Genomic DNA, 17,247 nt, shown 5'->3' on the forward strand with positions numbered 1-17,247 from the left:
CTATACCAAAACAATGAGGTTTTTGTACTCACGTTAACATTTGGATATGCTGAACCAAAGGTTAAATTATCATTTTTAAACTTTTACTGTGCATGGAGGTAACATGTTTACAAGGTCATAGAATCAGACTGACCTCTGCTGATTTACCTCAAATGACATTTGTTTTTACTTACTAACATATATGGGGCTATAACTGCTAAGGGATATAAATTTCACAAAAGCTCTACTTTTGTATTTACAGTACTGTGTTAACAAGGTGCTCAGACTTTTGACTACTGTCGACCTCAAGTGACCTTTGACCTAGCAAGGAAAAGCAGTGGTTACTTCAAAGTTGTATTTCCATCAAAAAAAAATACTCCAAATTTATATACAGTGCGAACGGAGATAATCACCCTAACATATATGCATTCTGAACTAAGTATAATATACTTAGCTTTACTGAAGTCCTATTCCTCATCTTACCCCACCCCACCCTACCCCTTCCAACCATAGGTACATCCTTTCAATTCAACTGATTGGTACAGTATGTATATACAGTATGTAGTTATTTTAATGTTTTCCTCTTTTCTCCTCATAGATTTCAACCAAAGGAACAACACAAACAAACCGAGGCTGCAGATCGGTTTAACCAAAGATTTAGACCAACCTTTAACCGTATAGACATTGAGATGAAGCCGAGTACAGTGTGGTGCTGCTCCAGGTAGTCGCACAAACTTTTTGGTTAGAAGCTCATATCCTGAGAAGACCGACCATTTTATATTCTTCCAAGAGTGAGGCGGAGGTCTGTTCTCTACTGCCACAGACCCATCTTTTTGAAAGGCTACAAGACTCGTCCTCTCCGGCTGATATACTACCAAGATGGAGGACGATTCTGTCACCGACGTCTGCACGAGTTCTGACCTTCATATGAACGTAACGGTCGAGGCTATGCACCATTACATTTATTATCCGACTGAGAGGATCATCTTCTCTATCATCATGCCGTTTATAATCGTCTTCGGACTCATGAGCAACATCTTTCTCCTGTTTGTCATTTTCAAAATGGAGTGCATGAGAACGATAACCAACGTCTACCTCGGCAACTTGGCCGTGGCAGATATCATCTTCCTCTGCACGGGCCCGCTCATCAACTTTGTGGCCATGCAGAAGTCCCCGGTCAAGGCGGACCGGACGTCCATCATAGGGTCCTCTTTTGGATGTGCCATGATCCGTAGTCCAAACTGGATCACCTACCATGTCTCTATACTGCTCATCACGGCCGTGACGCTGGAGAAGTACTGGGCCATCTGCAAGCCCATGTACTACAGAGGGATCAATAACGTCTTACGGACCTTCAAGATCGTGGTCGGGATCTGGCTCAGCTGCATGGTGGTGGGGTTCACCGTCTCCGGTATATTATCGTCGCATTTCCAAAAGTTTTGCATGAACTGGCCTCACCATGACGAATACCAGGACCTCCCGACCGAGGTCGCTTTCTGCAATTCGATATTCGACACCAGGGTAGCCGTGACGATGTTCGGCGTCATCTCCACTCTGACTGTCCTCATTTTCGTCATCGCCATGGTAGTCAACATATTTCTATACAGTCTAATTATCCTTCAGCTTAAAGAGAAGATAGATGCCGAGAATAAACAGAGGTCGGACCCCACCGACGCCAACGTCAACATCAAGAGGACCAAGCGAAAACAACAGATGGTCCGCATGCTTTTGATTAACGCTATCGTACACTTTGTTCTACTTGTGCCTTCCCAATTACTGATATTTCTAGTCACCGTTCACCTGGGAGATCTCTTATCGAAGGAAGTACGAAACAAGCTGAACTTTGCCTCCGAGGTGATGGTGGCGCTCAACTCATCCATCAACCCCATCGTGTACATGTTGCTAAACAGTCAATATCGTCGGTCGTTTTACAACGCTGCCAATTGCTGTAAGAAAGAGGGCGCCGGTTACATGACCGTACGTCGACCGAGATCGACAAAGTCTACCGCAGTGGACGACTGACCTTATGATGCACACAACAAATACCGACCCCCTGCAGGGGGTTTAACAATCGCCTCTCTCCTCGTGAAAAGTACGAGTGTATCACTGCAAATTTTTAAAACGAGAAGATTAAATTACTATCCGGATGACCAAAAAATCAGCTTTTAAGGCTGTCCATTGGTGGACTATATTTGTTTACATACAATTCAGATCGCTTTGTAATTGAATGCCCTCGAAACAATTCAAAATATGAAATGACTGGTATCCACCCAAATCATTTTCGAGATACTGAAAAGAAAACAACAATAGCGGTAGAGGCCAATGTTCCACCTGGAGCATGAGAATTTTACTGGCCCAAAGCTGCAGGTGTTCTATTCACCGAACCTACACATCTCTCCTACATAGTACATATCGGTCATCCCTTGTTTGCTTAGCTTCATCTTGTCGGGCAACCAAATTTGCTTCTTGTGAACATCCAAAAAGTAAGAGGTGGTGGTCCAAAGGGGACACACGGAAAAGGAGACATCCTGAAAAATTTGCCCAGCAAATGATACTTTACATTTTCTGAGGATTGAGGTCTTAAATGTATGAGAGAATCAAGAAGGGGACAGTAAATTTGTATAAATTCTTATGATTTGGAAAGTATTCCTAATCTGATTCTTAGTAAATCATGTAAAAAGAAGCAAAATAATTTCTAAAGCAAAAAAAAAAGAAGTTTATTAAAATGTCCTGGGCATTCAGAAAGACTCTTTGCAAATGGAGGTATACAGTCCACTATAAGCCTGTAGTGTTTTATAATATCACATTTCAACCATAAACTGTCTCGCAGTATTTCCTGGCTTCTATAGTCATGAAAGACATGTGGTATTAATACATCCACAATTAGCTTACTCCTTTAGAAGATGAAAATGTTCTCTGACCGTGTTAAAACTTTCCGACTTCAACCATGAATGTATGTTGTTTTTTGAAAACTTCCTTACACTAACATACCTAACTGTGTTTGTAAACTGATTATGAGAAGGGAACAATTTTTTAAACTTTTGTAATGACTATAAATTTAAGGTATACATGTAAGCGAACCAAACTCTGTAGCACAACCAAGTAAGGGTGATAAAACAGCTCTCATCTTTAGTTCAATTTACTCCATGAAGGCGCAACTTTTATGGGCCATTCGCGAGGCCTGAGTATCGTTTACATTGCGATCAATAACTTGAGCCTTTATGAAAGAAAAGTCAAAAGTTACAGTGTTGATATAAAGTAATTGGGAAGGCACTAACAGACTGTTCATCTATGTCAAAAAGTTTAATCGTACTTCAAGAACACACGAAAAAAGCGAGCAATTATTTGCCGCAACTTGAGTCGTAAATATGTCCCGGCCTCTTTGTCGAAGACGACGGTCACAGCTGTTTGGAGAAGTTTCTTTAAATAACGATCAAAACTGACTATGATCTCAAATTTCTGTCGGTGTCATGAAAAGTTTAACATTAAAGGGGATCAGTCTCAAAAAAGTACCCTATATAAAAATGAATGTTCTTGCATAAACTATGATCCTTCTGTGATATTCTCAAACCCATGGAAATTGCTATTAAGCTGATTGTTTTAAGACACTAATTGACATCTGTTAATAGCATAAATGAATAATTAAATGTTAGCATTAAAGGTATTATATTGATCTTCTCAAAGCAAAGGTTCCATGGACTAAATGTCTGACAGTCACTTTCTTCATGCATGTAGGGGAGTAGAGGGCAGTCTTCCACATTAATTAAAGGACACACAAATCAACCATCATTATTGGTCTCAGTAGAGCAATAGAGCTTAACATATTATGAAAATGTTCCTCCTGACGACAACTACTCCACTTTGTGAGATACAAAAAAATTATCATTTCTTCACACACGAAGGTGAAGACTTGATCAAGAATAAATATGATAGCACTGAGCCACAAGTGCTTCACTTTTTTTGGTATTTTTATTGCATTTTTGAGTATTTATTACAAGGTCGATTTCCTGTAATGAAGATAGGTTTTCCAAAATACTGAAATCGAACATGCTGAACCTCTTTTTAGCATTACAGCTCCTAATGTATATACCTACTGATAAAACAGGGGATTTCAGCTAACATTCTACCTTGAAAAGATCAAAAAGATAAGCAAGGAGAAAGTAAAAGCCTTTCAGAATCTAGTGTCAATTATGACCTTACAAATTTGCAAAATGACAGTTCACAGATAAGACTTCTATTAAAGGATAGGATATCTCACAAATGGATTTTTTTCCTCTTTTTTTTTAGCTGTTTTTGAAGAGTCTGTTTTACAAAGATCTCTCTAATATAAATCAAAGATAATGGTTGGTTTTGCATGTGTCCCTTTAATAACTCTTGGCAGTGAATTCACTATGTATGGGATAGCATATTTATCACACAAATTGAATATACTCTTTGCATATGTGGAAGAAATGGACTTGTATTCTAATATTTCATGTCGTCAAATGCTTGGAAATCAATTCTGATTTGACCTGTCCTCCTTCTCGATAGTTCAAGATTCATCTGAGAATTGTCTGCTTTTGGTTAAGTTGTCCGGAAAACAGTTTTCTCGATAACTTCATACTCAAAGAAGTACACATAATTACCTTAGAAGCATCTCTCTAGGTTACACACAAGACTAGAATGCAGTTTGTTACCATATTTTGATGTGAACTTGGGAGAATTATGTTAATCCAATTAAACAGCAGAAGGAATAGGCTATAATATTCACTTGAAATTCATTAAATTCATTTAAATATTAGAAAGATCACATCACTCGACAATTATATTACTTGTGTATATATCTTTATATCTTTTGAACAAAGAGTTAAGCAAAAGCTCAAATCATCTGAATTTCATTGTTTTCTTTCATTCGTTCAGCTTAAAGTCACCCCCCCCCCCCAATTATCCTTTTGTTTTTAGTCTTTCATATGTGGAGAAAATCTGGGAACAGAATTTGGGGGATTATAGATGTACGTCTAATAGTGGATGCTGACCTAAATTTCTTGTAGAAATTCTACACACTGTGCGAAGCCAAGATTAGTTTTTAACTAGTATTAGCGTTACGCACTGGATATATAAATTGGGAGGAAAAATATAACGCTAAATATGATGTACGGAAGAAATGGATATGATTTGTTATTATGTCGTAGAAACAGATATATCCAAGATTAACTCTTCAAAATGTTGATCTTTCTGGTAATTTCCTATAATTCTGGACCTGCTTCGAATACTCCCATACTGTGCTAGCACACTACAATATATTAGCCTATTTTGTAACATCGATAGCATTCCATTTTGAAACTTTGTATCCATGGGCAACCACAGGCATGTAGCCATGGGGGGGGGGGTGGGTGCATTCCCCCACCCAAAAAAAATCATTATTTTTCAAAATACATAGCTCAATAAAAGAAAAATGGTAAGGTTGTTTACCAACAGAAAAATGGAATATAAATGTAGGAAAAAAGATGGAAAAGAATGCACTTTCTAAGCCCCCTGAGATATAAGCAAAAATTTCCCCCTTCCCTTAGACCCCTCCCCCAGGATGGCCATTAATCCTCCTGCATTGATGTGTCTCCCCCCCCCCCTCCCCCGTGAATCTGTTACTCTGGCTATTAGCCTGGGCGACCAGTGACTTATTCATTAACTCACGGAAGTCACATTATATACATGTATAGTCTTCACTTTACTACAGAGTATAGCAATTTGATCATGCATGGTCCACCATTAATCTCATTCCTATAGAAACCTATATATACTTATACCCTTCATACACAGGACCCCATATATACAACTAATAAAAGCATGCACCCTGAAATTAAGTTCTTTGCTGGCCTTGAACTGATAACATCCTTCTTCTATTCCTTGAAGAAAACCCAAACAGCTGAAAATTGCTCTTCTATTGTGTGTCATGACACTGCAAACAATAGAGAACAATGGACCAGGGAATTGCTATTGTCCAAGTTGGTTCACTTGTGGTAGTTCTGCTTGACTTACTGATGAATCAGCAAGTGTGTGTTAGTGTGCGTGTTTGTTAGTGTGTGAACACTGAATAGATATATTTATATTGTAGGCCTATGCCTTGCATGAGTCAACATGTTAATGCGTAAGGTACATTTAAGTACTATTGCAAAGCCATATATTCCATTCCACACTATGCATAATTTACTGAAAAGAATATCAAATCGTGTAAAATGGGACAATTAATTACAATAAAACCATTACATAACTTTAACATGCAGATATAAAAGTCTCATCCACAAAAGTTACTGTTCCCATCAGATGCAGCTGTGCTATATATATCGCCTATCTATGATTGGATACATATCCACATATATACAGATAGACAATGCACAATGCAGAAAGTTCTCTCTAATCTTCTGAACTGTAAATGAGCATTTTGAGAAAAGACTCGCAATAATATTCCGCACTGGCTAGATTTCACTTTGAATGACATAAGACCCAGGGCTGACCAAACTTGTCAGATACTTGTGTTCTTCACACTCCAGTGACCATTCTTCTAAGATATATCACCCGCAACCTACAACACGTCGCCCACAAGAAACAAAATAAAAAATTTAATTAAAACAAAGACTTGGGAAAAGTCCAGCTCTCTGAGACTTGGTAAATACCATTTTGGACAAACTAGAATGACTATAAAACTAGCTCATAGTATCTCAGGCTTGATAATAGAAAGGGGTCATTTGTTCATAAAGTGCTTTCAGTAAACATCTGGATGATGGGTCATATTACACAATTCAAACTGACTCATATATGATCTGTATATATAAGCCCAGTGTTAGCCAATGATATAAAAGGAAGTTTATAGTTATATAGCTTTAGTTGCCACAAAGAAAGTGCCAAGACATGAAAGTACAAAATTCTGAGCTTGTAACAACTCAAACTGCAAAGGGAACTAGCTGGAATACGATAGGGTAGCTTGTTTTCTAGGAATATATGCCTATATGAAGTATAATGTGTACACTGTCATACAACTTGACAAGGAAGTGCAAGCTGTTGCACCCATTGTATACATAAGTATCTTAATTTTCTAAATCAAGTGGGGATATATAGGCTACTTTTTCCTGAAAAATATGCCATTAACAGTTTTCCTATTTTTGGTGCTAATTACTTTATAGCACAACTTTGTCTGTCTGATACGAGAAAGAGGGGATGTTGTGGTTTTCTATTTTAACAAAGATGTCTCATCTTTGACATGTAGAAGCTGAACATGTGTATTTTTTAATCTGAATTTCTCAAAAAGACCTTTCCCTGCAGCACTAAAATATGGAGTACCTTACCTTACAAACAGCACAATACCAAAACAGCAAAATTATATATGAAAATAGTTTTACAGATATCGCCCAGGGGTTTCATCAGAATTTATTTATAAATAAGTTAAGTATGTAGGCTATAGGTAACACATTGCAGAAGTTAGATACATAATAATTTGCGAACTTTACTTGACAATCGGTCAAAATTGCTGCCCAGGCATTTCACAGTGCCCCGATTCACACTACCTACAATACATGAGCTACAACAGCTTGGATTACCATAGTAAACCTATATGCACAGTATAAATTACACTTATGGCAGTACTAACATCAAATTGTTAGTTAATTGCATGCCAGGTGACACATTATGTTCATAAGTTACAACATAGGATTGCTCTAAGTTTAATGTCTTTATCAGTCTTAAACTGTAGTTTTGGGGTAAAATATCCTTGTCTTTATTATGAACTCTTCTTCATTCTCCAGTCCTGAGGTGTACTTGACATATTATGAAAGTACAATTACATTAAGTCTGTGATGATATCAATCATGATCATATGCATGAACTTCTCTAATGTTCTTTTAATCAAATGTTGTTATGATTGATTTCTAACAGATGTGTGATACATTAACTTTTGCTAATCTGTCAACATACTCTGAACAAAGGTTTCATCAAATCCACATTTTTTTCCTCTTTTTGCTTCTTTTTGTTTTATTTTTGTAGTCCATATTGTATTGTCCTCTGCAGATGTAAGGGAAGTGCACTTGCAGGAGAGGATAGATCTTCATTCTTCAGCTCTGCAATTGCCATGATGATGATGATGTCCATATATCTCATTCAATTGATGTCATCTTTGACAGTTATGTTGCATCTTTTGAGGATTAAACATTTCTATATCATGGTGGTATATGAACTTAATTATGTATAGTGATGCAGAAAGTTGAAACTAGTGCAATGTTAAACACAATGAACTTCTGCAAATGGCATATGTTTCTGTAGGAATAGAACAAGTCCAGGGTTTGGGTAATTAAAACAATGAAGTTTGGGGATGCACATTACAGAATGTATAAGTTACAAATTTTTGATATGGCCAAGACCATATGACTTTCAAATGCTTTGTTGACTGCAACCAAAAGGAAAATCCAGCTTTCAAAATTAAGGGTCAATGTTTGCCAGACCCAAATCAAAGCTTCTCTTTGTAAACCATGGTATGTAACCTTGCATGATTTACAATATCTTTTATAGCCCATAGAACTAACTCTGTTGGACTAAACTTTGTTACTTTTCTTTTTTGAGTAGGGGCTAACATAAGTACCTCGCGATCAAGAGTTCCAAACAGACGACATATAACTGTCAATTTGTAGCTCTTACTTTAAAATTTTGTAGTAGCCTTGTGTGCACGAAAACCTTTGCACATAGGCTAAGACAAGATATAGTCTATATCATGGTGAAAGTTGCATGACCTAACGTCCATTGAAACAGCATGTCAGAGCCTTGAATTCTATAAAGAAATAGCCTCGTAAAACTAAGGCCTAGGATGAGTAGACTTCATTAAGACTAGGCCAACGCTAATGTTATTATTACTATTAGTACGAAATATGATGACTTACGAATGCATCTTGTTTGGTCTGGATAGGAACTGAGTCAGTTGGTTTGAACATCAAACACAGTAAACACGAAACAACGATAAAGTTGAGAAGAATTTTCCATTGTGGTTTGCTGTTCTGAACTTCCATGTAGTCGACAAAAGAGTGGATAATGCTTTAACCGAAATACAACCTGTTTTTAGAAAGACAAACCCGAGGGCTAAGATCTGTGAAGGTATGTATGTGTGGTTGTTTCAGTCCCCAGTCCCTGAAGAGCAGATCCAGCCTAAAACTTTCCACTTGAATACTGACAGTGACACTGTTTGGATTGATGTCCAGAGTCCTGAACTTGGTATAGGGTCACTTTCGTCTTTGATTGAAGGAATACGAAACAGTTTAAGTTTAAGCTTTCCTGACTTCTTGGTTTGTTTGAGCATCCAGTGAAGCTTACCAGCTTGAGGTATAACAGTTGTTTCGCGAACTCGAAATAGCATTAGAGAACATGTTCACTTTCCCTACAAAAGTTTGTCACAGTTTAGCATGCAATATACAACTTCACACAAAGTTAATATCGAACTGCGCAATGACTGAGTCAACAACTTTGTTCCCTTTTCTATGCACAGGTGTAAACAAAAGTTTTCTATGAACCCCACAACAGTAAAATGCAACTCACGCGCGGATATTATTACGCAATCCACGGAAGGCCCTGTCTCAATAGCGAATCAGCGTAGGCCTATTATTTGTAGACCGTTATATCTATATATATGGTACATTTTCCTTGTTTCAGTTGTTTTTGTCTCATCGCTCCCATAGAGAAGATGAGATATTGCAATTGGGCCACATATATGGACGAGAAGGGGAGGACGAGATGGGGAGGGGGACGAGAGGGGAAGAAGGACGTCGAGAGGGGGACGATCGAGAGGGGGGGGGGGGGGAGTGTATGTATGAAGGCTATGTATGTATTTTAGATACTCCTGCAAGCAGGAACTCGCGAAGAAGCCATCATTGCCGGGCATATCAAAGCGGCAAAGCTGGCCGATCAAGCCAGTCTCTTAGATTCATATTTTTACGTCCATGATTATGAATTGTCAATTGTCAACAAATCTGTAACTGGACGACATACTTTAACCTTGGAGTGACTCGAACTCGGGACCAATTATGATCGAAATAGGCACCGGTGTTATAACCACTGAGCTATAACCCCTCCCTAGAGTGCATGGCAAATTTACCGATACAAGCCCTCCCGCGAATGTTAATGCGCATATGTATACCGCTCTTTTACCCCGTCTGCCCAATATGTTTTCAGGAAGCAAATTAATGGCACATAGTAATTTATTAAAAGGTGTGAGAAGAGTTTACTTTTGTAAATGCTACTGTGGCCCAGATGGGACATAAGACAATTTCAACATTTTATCTCAAAATTTCTATTGTTTCATCTCAACAGCTTAGCCTTCTTTCCTAACATTTTCGACTGCTTTCTGAGAATCTTTTTTCATATTTCTAGAAATTTGAACTCTTTTCCCAAAAATCTAGCTGTTGTCTCGAAATATAGCAATTGTCTGTTTACCGAAATTTCTGAATTTGATCTCAGAATTCAACTGTTTCATCACAAAACTTACCTGATATCTGAAATTCCACTTATTTTGACTTTTTATACGCTGAATTTCTTTCATAAAAAAGAAAAATTTCGACTAGGAAAATTTCGAAAGCCTGTTTATCTCGAGAAAAATTCAACTATTTTCTCTGACTTATTCTGAAAACATGTTTGTATAGAAATTTTGGCGTCGCTCAAATTTCGACTATTCAATCTCAAAACGTCCATTATATTCTCATATCACCACTTTTTCATGTCGAAACGATGGGGTGGCGTAGTACGGTGCTAGTACTATGGAGGCAACTATAACGGTAACGACAGGTTACCGTTATGGGGGGAGGAAGTAGCATTCCGCCCCCCCCCCCCCCGCTTCGCAAGTCAGAAAACCCCTTTTTCATTTCCAAATGAGAAAAAAATCTCACTTGGAGCACCAAATAGCATCTAAGGCCAGGTGAAAATGCAAAATTATTTACAAAATGGAGTGGGAGTTGAAGTGTGCTACATTGCACCAAATTGCATCTGAGGCCACCTGGAAATGCAAAAAAAAAAATCCAAAGGGGAGGGGAAAACCCCTCCCCTTACACGCCTCCCCCAGGCCGGCCATCAGTCTTCAGCCCCCCCCCCCCACTCAAAAGTACCTTCCTACGCCACTGACCGTTGAAATGAGGTCGGCCCTATTATGAGATACTCGAGCACTCCAGATCATTGCATATATGCAAAGATCCAACTGAATATGATCACTGGGAGGGAGGGAAGGGGAAGAAGAATATGAGAAAATAGTGAGAAAATAATGAGCTGTAAAGAGAAACATTTTGATGGGGTAAAAGCGTTTAGGTGATCTTCAGTCACAAAGAACTATTTCAAGTAAAATATAAAAGCACTAACGAAAACACCACACACACTACATCACTATAGTACAGCGTCAGTACGCCAGGGCATCGAGGCGCCTCGAGCCTATAGGTACCCCGGTACACAGCGAACATTACCTACCGTTCATTGAACAGTGACAGCTGGAGTAACAACGATAAGAAGATATACCCTAACTAAGGAATATCAATGCGCCTAATGCGGTTATACATAGTACATTGCAGGTACTATATCTACAACAAATATTATATTTAAATCATAACATTTCTACCTTTTCTTACTTTATTTTATTCGCTCGATTTATAGGGGACCCATTTTATCCTTGGACCCTACATGGAACCCCCATCCCAGCAAACACAACGTTTTCAAAACGTTATTAAAACGTTTCGTCTTTTGTTTTGATAACGTTATTTGTGGTGTAATAAATGTCTCGAAAACGTTTTCAGGCTATTATTTCAAAACATTTTTACGTTAAAACGTTATAAAAACATATTTTAGAGGCTCTTTTAAAATTTTTATGATAACGTTTTGTGTTTGCTGGGATGTTAATCGCTACGTCGCTCTTTTTGACAAACACAGATTATTATTTATACTTCCGGATTTCATCATTCCGCCTTGTCGTCTTTCGTGAGCGTCATCGAATATTTCGACATCAAAAAGAATCCATTGCTTGTAGGTACTTCCGTGACGAAGTCCAAAACACACAGGAAATCCTTGGTGGTGACTTGGCTACCTTGTCTCCACTTTAAGCGCAGAAAAGGTAACTTGATAACAGGAACAGTCCGTCAATCTTTCTGATCAAACAATGTAAGATAACCTTCATGTTTTTTTTTCTTTCTTCCCATAATGTAAAGGGTGAAACAACTTCAAATAATACTCTCCCAAGGCTATGACTTGCCCTCATTTCCTGACTTAAAATAACTTAACCCTATCTGCCCCAATCATAAATCATATTCTAAAGATGGTCATAACAACAAAAGGCAGACAATCCAACAATCAAAAATAAAAACACCTGTAAAATACTTTTCCTCGTTTTATTAACATTTATAAGAAATGAAATGAACAGACAAATGATGGCAAACTTGGAATGATCAAGTGTCAATACTAAAATCTAATGCAAAGCTACACAAAAAGAAAGGGTACAGTGGCTCTTCGAAGGAGAATCAACCGTTTTTTTGTTTTTTTTTCCGACATTCATCCTCCTTCAAAATTAAGACATTCAAAAATGTTACTTTCCTTTTAAAATGAATGGTTTCAAATGAAAAGTCTAGACTCATTAGAATCTGGTTATTGAAACATCTTCCTGTGTAGTATTCTCCAGCACTGTTTATTTTACCCTCAATTTTGGTAAAAAAAGGAGAAAAAAAAACAAACTGTGCAAGCTTACCCCTGTGATTAAATTGGAATACAGTGGCAAAATGGTATCAAGAACTTTGGCAAGCTGTCACTGTATAAGTTGACATAGTACTAAAGGGGGGGGGGCAGGTGGGGGAGGGACACTTCCTTATAACAAAGCTTCAAGTGACACTATCCATGAATAAAATAGTGTGTGATTGATTGCCTCAAACTGTTTGAGCAACCGCTGCAACTTTTTTATGGAGTCTTGATCTACTAAACACCCCTATAACACATTGAAGCAAAGTGCAAGAAACACTGGCTAACGAAGTGTTACATGATGCAACCCCAACAAGATGATATGATAGACAGCACTATCAATTAACTTGCAAGGACAACCCGCACTGCCATCTCATGAAGCCGGGTTACCACTTTTACCACATATTCACGGTTAATCGGCAGGATCGCCACCTTAAAGCAGTTTGAAACTATCTCATCCAACTGGCAGAGTCTTAGCAACAATGCATTTATGGATAAACCATATGAAGACCATGTTGAAGAAACAAATCCATTCAGTCATTTCTTTCCCCGTAGAAACAGGATGAATAAAGAAATCCAAAAAATGTACCCTTATTATTATACCAGCTAACTTGCAATGTCTCGTATATCGACTCTCAAGGACTACCTCTACAATTTTTGGTGAGGTACTAGAACGGAAAAAGTTTTTTTGTTTTTTATTGGCATATGAGCATATTGCTCTTGAATACAAACCAAAGATTTCTTGTAACATAAGACTATGATCTATACCATGGTACACAGGTATATATATATGCTGAAGCTTTTAAGGCATATGCAAAAAAAATCATAAATATATGACAAACAAAAAAACACTAAGGTGCAATGCTACTCAAAATTAAATGTAATGTATTGTGGCATGCAAACTAAGAAAATGAACTGTTTCAAAAAGCTTAACATGGTCGCCAACACAAAACCTTTACACTGCGATCGTTCAGCCTTATGGTTACAAAAACAGCTGTCCGTTTTAATTCGGAGAAGAGGTAAAGATCAGGGACTGATGAAAGCCCCCCTCCCCCCTCCCCCCTCCCCCCTCCTTGATGAACTGACAGATTTTTGAAGTCTAGGAATGATACAATGACAAATTTGTTTGCTGCTTTGAAATACAGGCTCCATGAGTTGTGACAATGTTACAAAGATATGAGAAGAAAATTTCCTGTTTATGGTATTGGGTTATCTACATCCCAATAAACTTTGGAAATGGCAGAACTGAGAAACTTTTATTATTTATACGTCATACTTCTATGTACACTAGTAACTTCAGTTTTTGACATGAGCAGAACACCTTGGTTATGGGTAATTCTTGAAAGAAGAAAGACCTTTCCAAGTGGCTTCACTTTCTGGAAAGTTTTTATATACATACCTATGGTCCCAATGTTAACAGATTGCTTGAAACACCAACAACACATATGATGATCCATTAAGGTAAAAGAAGACTGTTATAGGACCGTGACCAAGGTGGAGGGGTGAAACAGGGGTTGGGAAGGGGGGGGGGAATGCTTAGAGAAAATATAACAAGTTTGTATTATTTAGTTCACATACATTATTAAGCTGCAATGGTCGAGTACTGTCAATGCTTGAATTTACAAAGGTAATCATTCATAGGCTAAGCAGCTAAGGACAACAATGGAAAAATTTACAAAGTGACCACATTTCTGTTCAGTAAATGTCAAAGAGGTTAACATTTATCACCTATGCACACACACACACACACAAGTACATACCAACGGCACCGCACAGAAGACAAACCAATGGGGAAGGGCAAAAGAAAGGAAGGTAGAGAAACGGTTTAAGGAAGAGATCCATCTACAGTGTCACCCAATAACGTAAGTAAAGCAATAGCAGAGTGGATTCATCCCATCATTGTACCAAACAAGGTTCAGTGGGTTCATCCCATCCATGTACAAAACAAGGTTCAGTGGGTTCATACCATCATGGTACCAAACAAGGTTCAGTGGGTTGATGCTATCTGGAAGACAGAGAAAGATATAGCCTGTGCTTTCTCTTAAAACAAAAGTTTAAAGAAGGCACTTCACACTGAACCCTCCTCTCTCCTTCACACTTCTTAATGATATACCAACAGTAGAGGGAAACCTCAAATCATTAATCAGATAGTCAAGTACATATAAACTATTGCCTAATTGCTTCATACAAGTTGATATTTCTGCAAGTAAAAGGTCTTAGAATCAATGAGGCGCTACATCTGCAACCATACACCACCCTTATGGCGGGACCAGAAGATTAAGTCTTCAGAGTTAAAAGGAGATGCAGACATCTCTAAAACAGGAAGAATCAACCCACCGATTTGTGACAGAAAGTACACCAAAACAGCTTGCACAAGACTGATGTTACCACCCTACAGTGACTGAAGAAATGGGACCATCAAACCAAAATAACCCCCCCCCCCCAAGATTAAGGCAACAATAGGTTGAAAGAAACAAACATGTGCACACCAAAAATACCACCACCATACAGCAGCAACACATCAAAATTATCGTAGTGTGAAAGAAAGACCACTCATGTTTCCACTCATGTTTTCTACCATCCTATCATAAAATGTTCCTATTCACAACAGAATATAACAATAGCACCCAAGATCATTTTTGGTTACTGTTCAGTTCTTAATCATCATCCAATTTCACATCCCTGTATTGTACACTTAACTGGAATAATCTGAACCACACACAGGTGTAGCATCAACATATTTGATACTACTAGTTAAACAAGATCCCGCAACAAATGTAACTTATCTTTCTTGCTCGAATTATTCAGGTTTAACTTTGACTAACGAGATAGAAGAGTCTGCAAAACATTAATTACATGCTGAGATACATCTGACTAAATCAAACCAGAAAGGTTACTTGAAAACATGTTCATGTCAATGGTAGCTTAGGATAACACTCAACAGGTTTGGTTAAAACTGGTGACTCACCAGAAATTCAACAGGCTTAGTGATTCCTTACCACATTTTATATATGCAGATATTTTTTGGTAACTTTCAACACAGGGATCTTGTGCTTACTTAAAGTGGCTCCACATTTCAAGTATGGAATTCAGCAAGTAGACGTGATAATCTTGCTGAAAAATCTTAAGTTGATGGTTTATTTTACAGAAATTACAGAAAGTAATAAAATAAAAGGTTGACTTTGTATGGCAAATGGACAAAAACATCTAGGTTTGAACAACACAACAATGGAGGCATTGCAGTAGTATCATTATTACACAAAAGGAAAAGTGACGTCACACAATACATTGCAACCTTCCATGTTTACTCCATCAGTAGAGAGCAAGTTGTTTATGCCATTCATTTCACATACAATAGGTATCCCTCCAAATAAATGTCTTAATATGATGAAATATTAGCCTAAGAGACCAGGGATGTGCTCATGCCATGTGGGGGGGGGGGGCGGGGTGAAGCTGCGCCCAGCAGTTCTGAATGCATTTTTAACATTTCTGCCTGGCTCTTTTATTGATGATTAATTTAACAAGAATTTGGCACAGAAGTGAGCTCTGGAATAGGAAAAATATAGCACCATGTGTCATCTAAGCAAAATTGCAAAGATTTTCCAAAGCGGACGGAGACACCCCACCCCTTAGAACCCTCCCCCAGGACGTGGATAACACCTACCGCACAAACCCGCCCGGCACCCGAATAATCCTGAGCACATCCCCACACTGGAAATTTAAAAAAAACATTTGGTATAACAAATTTTGTACTGAATAAATTTAAAAACAAAAAATTCTTAAAGATTACAAAATCAAGGTAATAGGTGCCCAAGGCAGACCGTGGGCGACGCAAACAATGTTCGCTGTACTAATAGACTATTTAACACTATCTAGAACACAATTATCTGCAGACATGGGTAACTCTCTATACTAACAGAGGAACAAGCAGGATTATTATCTATCATCAATATGTCTTGCCATGCCCCTCCCAGCTTCTCTCCTTACTCACAACAAAGATCATAATTCCCCAAAAAGCTTTGCAAAGTGTGTTTCTTGACTGTTTTTCCTATTTTGACTCTGTTTAAGAGCTGGCTCTTAAACAACCAGAGTTAACAATTATTAGGAATGGTCACACTTTCCTTACAGTTTACTAGCTTTCACAGATAAAGACATGAATAAAGTTAATATGTCAACATAACTCTGTCAATGGGCCTTAAGCTTTAAAGGAATTCTATGATGCTCTTCCAAGGATCAAGAGTATCTGTCACATACTTTTAATGTAAAGAGGGGAATATCTAGAACTTTCCTCAACGAACTGTGGGTAATTTATAAAAATATCACAAAAACATGAAACAGCATATTGGATTACGCCATCTTGATGTGTCATGACACAGTTTCTTCAAAAGAATCATCAAAGTACCTCAAAATACCAGCATTTATGAGAAAACACAACTTGAAATTGATGAAATGAAAGAACCTTACTGAATACTTTCAACACTGAAGAACCTCTCGCAATAACTCACCAAAGATATTCAGTGAAACTAAATTCAAACAACAACAATATTATCAACTGAC

At 37.9% G+C, this 17,247-nt stretch overlaps 2 protein-coding genes and 1 long non-coding RNA gene across 5 annotated transcripts in view; 2 read left to right on the forward strand and 1 right to left on the reverse strand.

The window, feature by feature from the left end:
• The window catches only part of LOC139980691 (neuropeptides capa receptor-like), a 103,250-nt gene extending 98,408 nt beyond the window's left edge, over nt 1-4,842 (forward strand). For all 3 annotated transcript variants that reach the window (XM_071992524.1, XM_071992523.1, XM_071992525.1), the window contains one exon: nt 578-4,842. In XM_071992524.1, the coding sequence (XP_071848625.1) occupies nt 859-2,001 (1,143 nt within the window). In that variant the 5' untranslated portion in view covers nt 578-858 and the 3' untranslated portion in view covers nt 2,002-4,842. The remainder of the gene's footprint in view (nt 1-577) is intronic.
• LOC139980687 (interstitial collagenase-like) overlaps nt 1-9,486 on the reverse strand; it is a 145,888-nt gene extending 136,402 nt beyond the window's left edge. Inside the window, exon 1 of the mRNA XM_071992515.1 lies at nt 8,880-9,486. Coding sequence (XP_071848616.1) covers nt 8,880-9,005 — 126 coding nt within the window. The 5' untranslated portion in view covers nt 9,006-9,486. The remainder of the gene's footprint in view (nt 1-8,879) is intronic.
• Nucleotides 9,487-13,747: 4,261 nt separating this feature from the next.
• LOC139980694 (uncharacterized) lies at nt 13,748-16,881 on the forward strand. Its single transcript, XR_011797640.1, has 2 exons — nt 13,748-14,603; nt 14,676-16,881. It is a non-coding gene; the product is annotated as an uncharacterized lncRNA (long non-coding RNA).
• The last annotated feature ends 366 nt before the right edge of the window (nt 16,882-17,247 follow it).

This window comes from Apostichopus japonicus, chromosome 15, assembly GCF_037975245.1.
Source record: "Apostichopus japonicus isolate 1M-3 chromosome 15, ASM3797524v1, whole genome shotgun sequence".
Lineage (NCBI taxonomy): Eukaryota > Metazoa > Echinodermata > Holothuroidea > Aspidochirotida > Stichopodidae > Apostichopus > Apostichopus japonicus.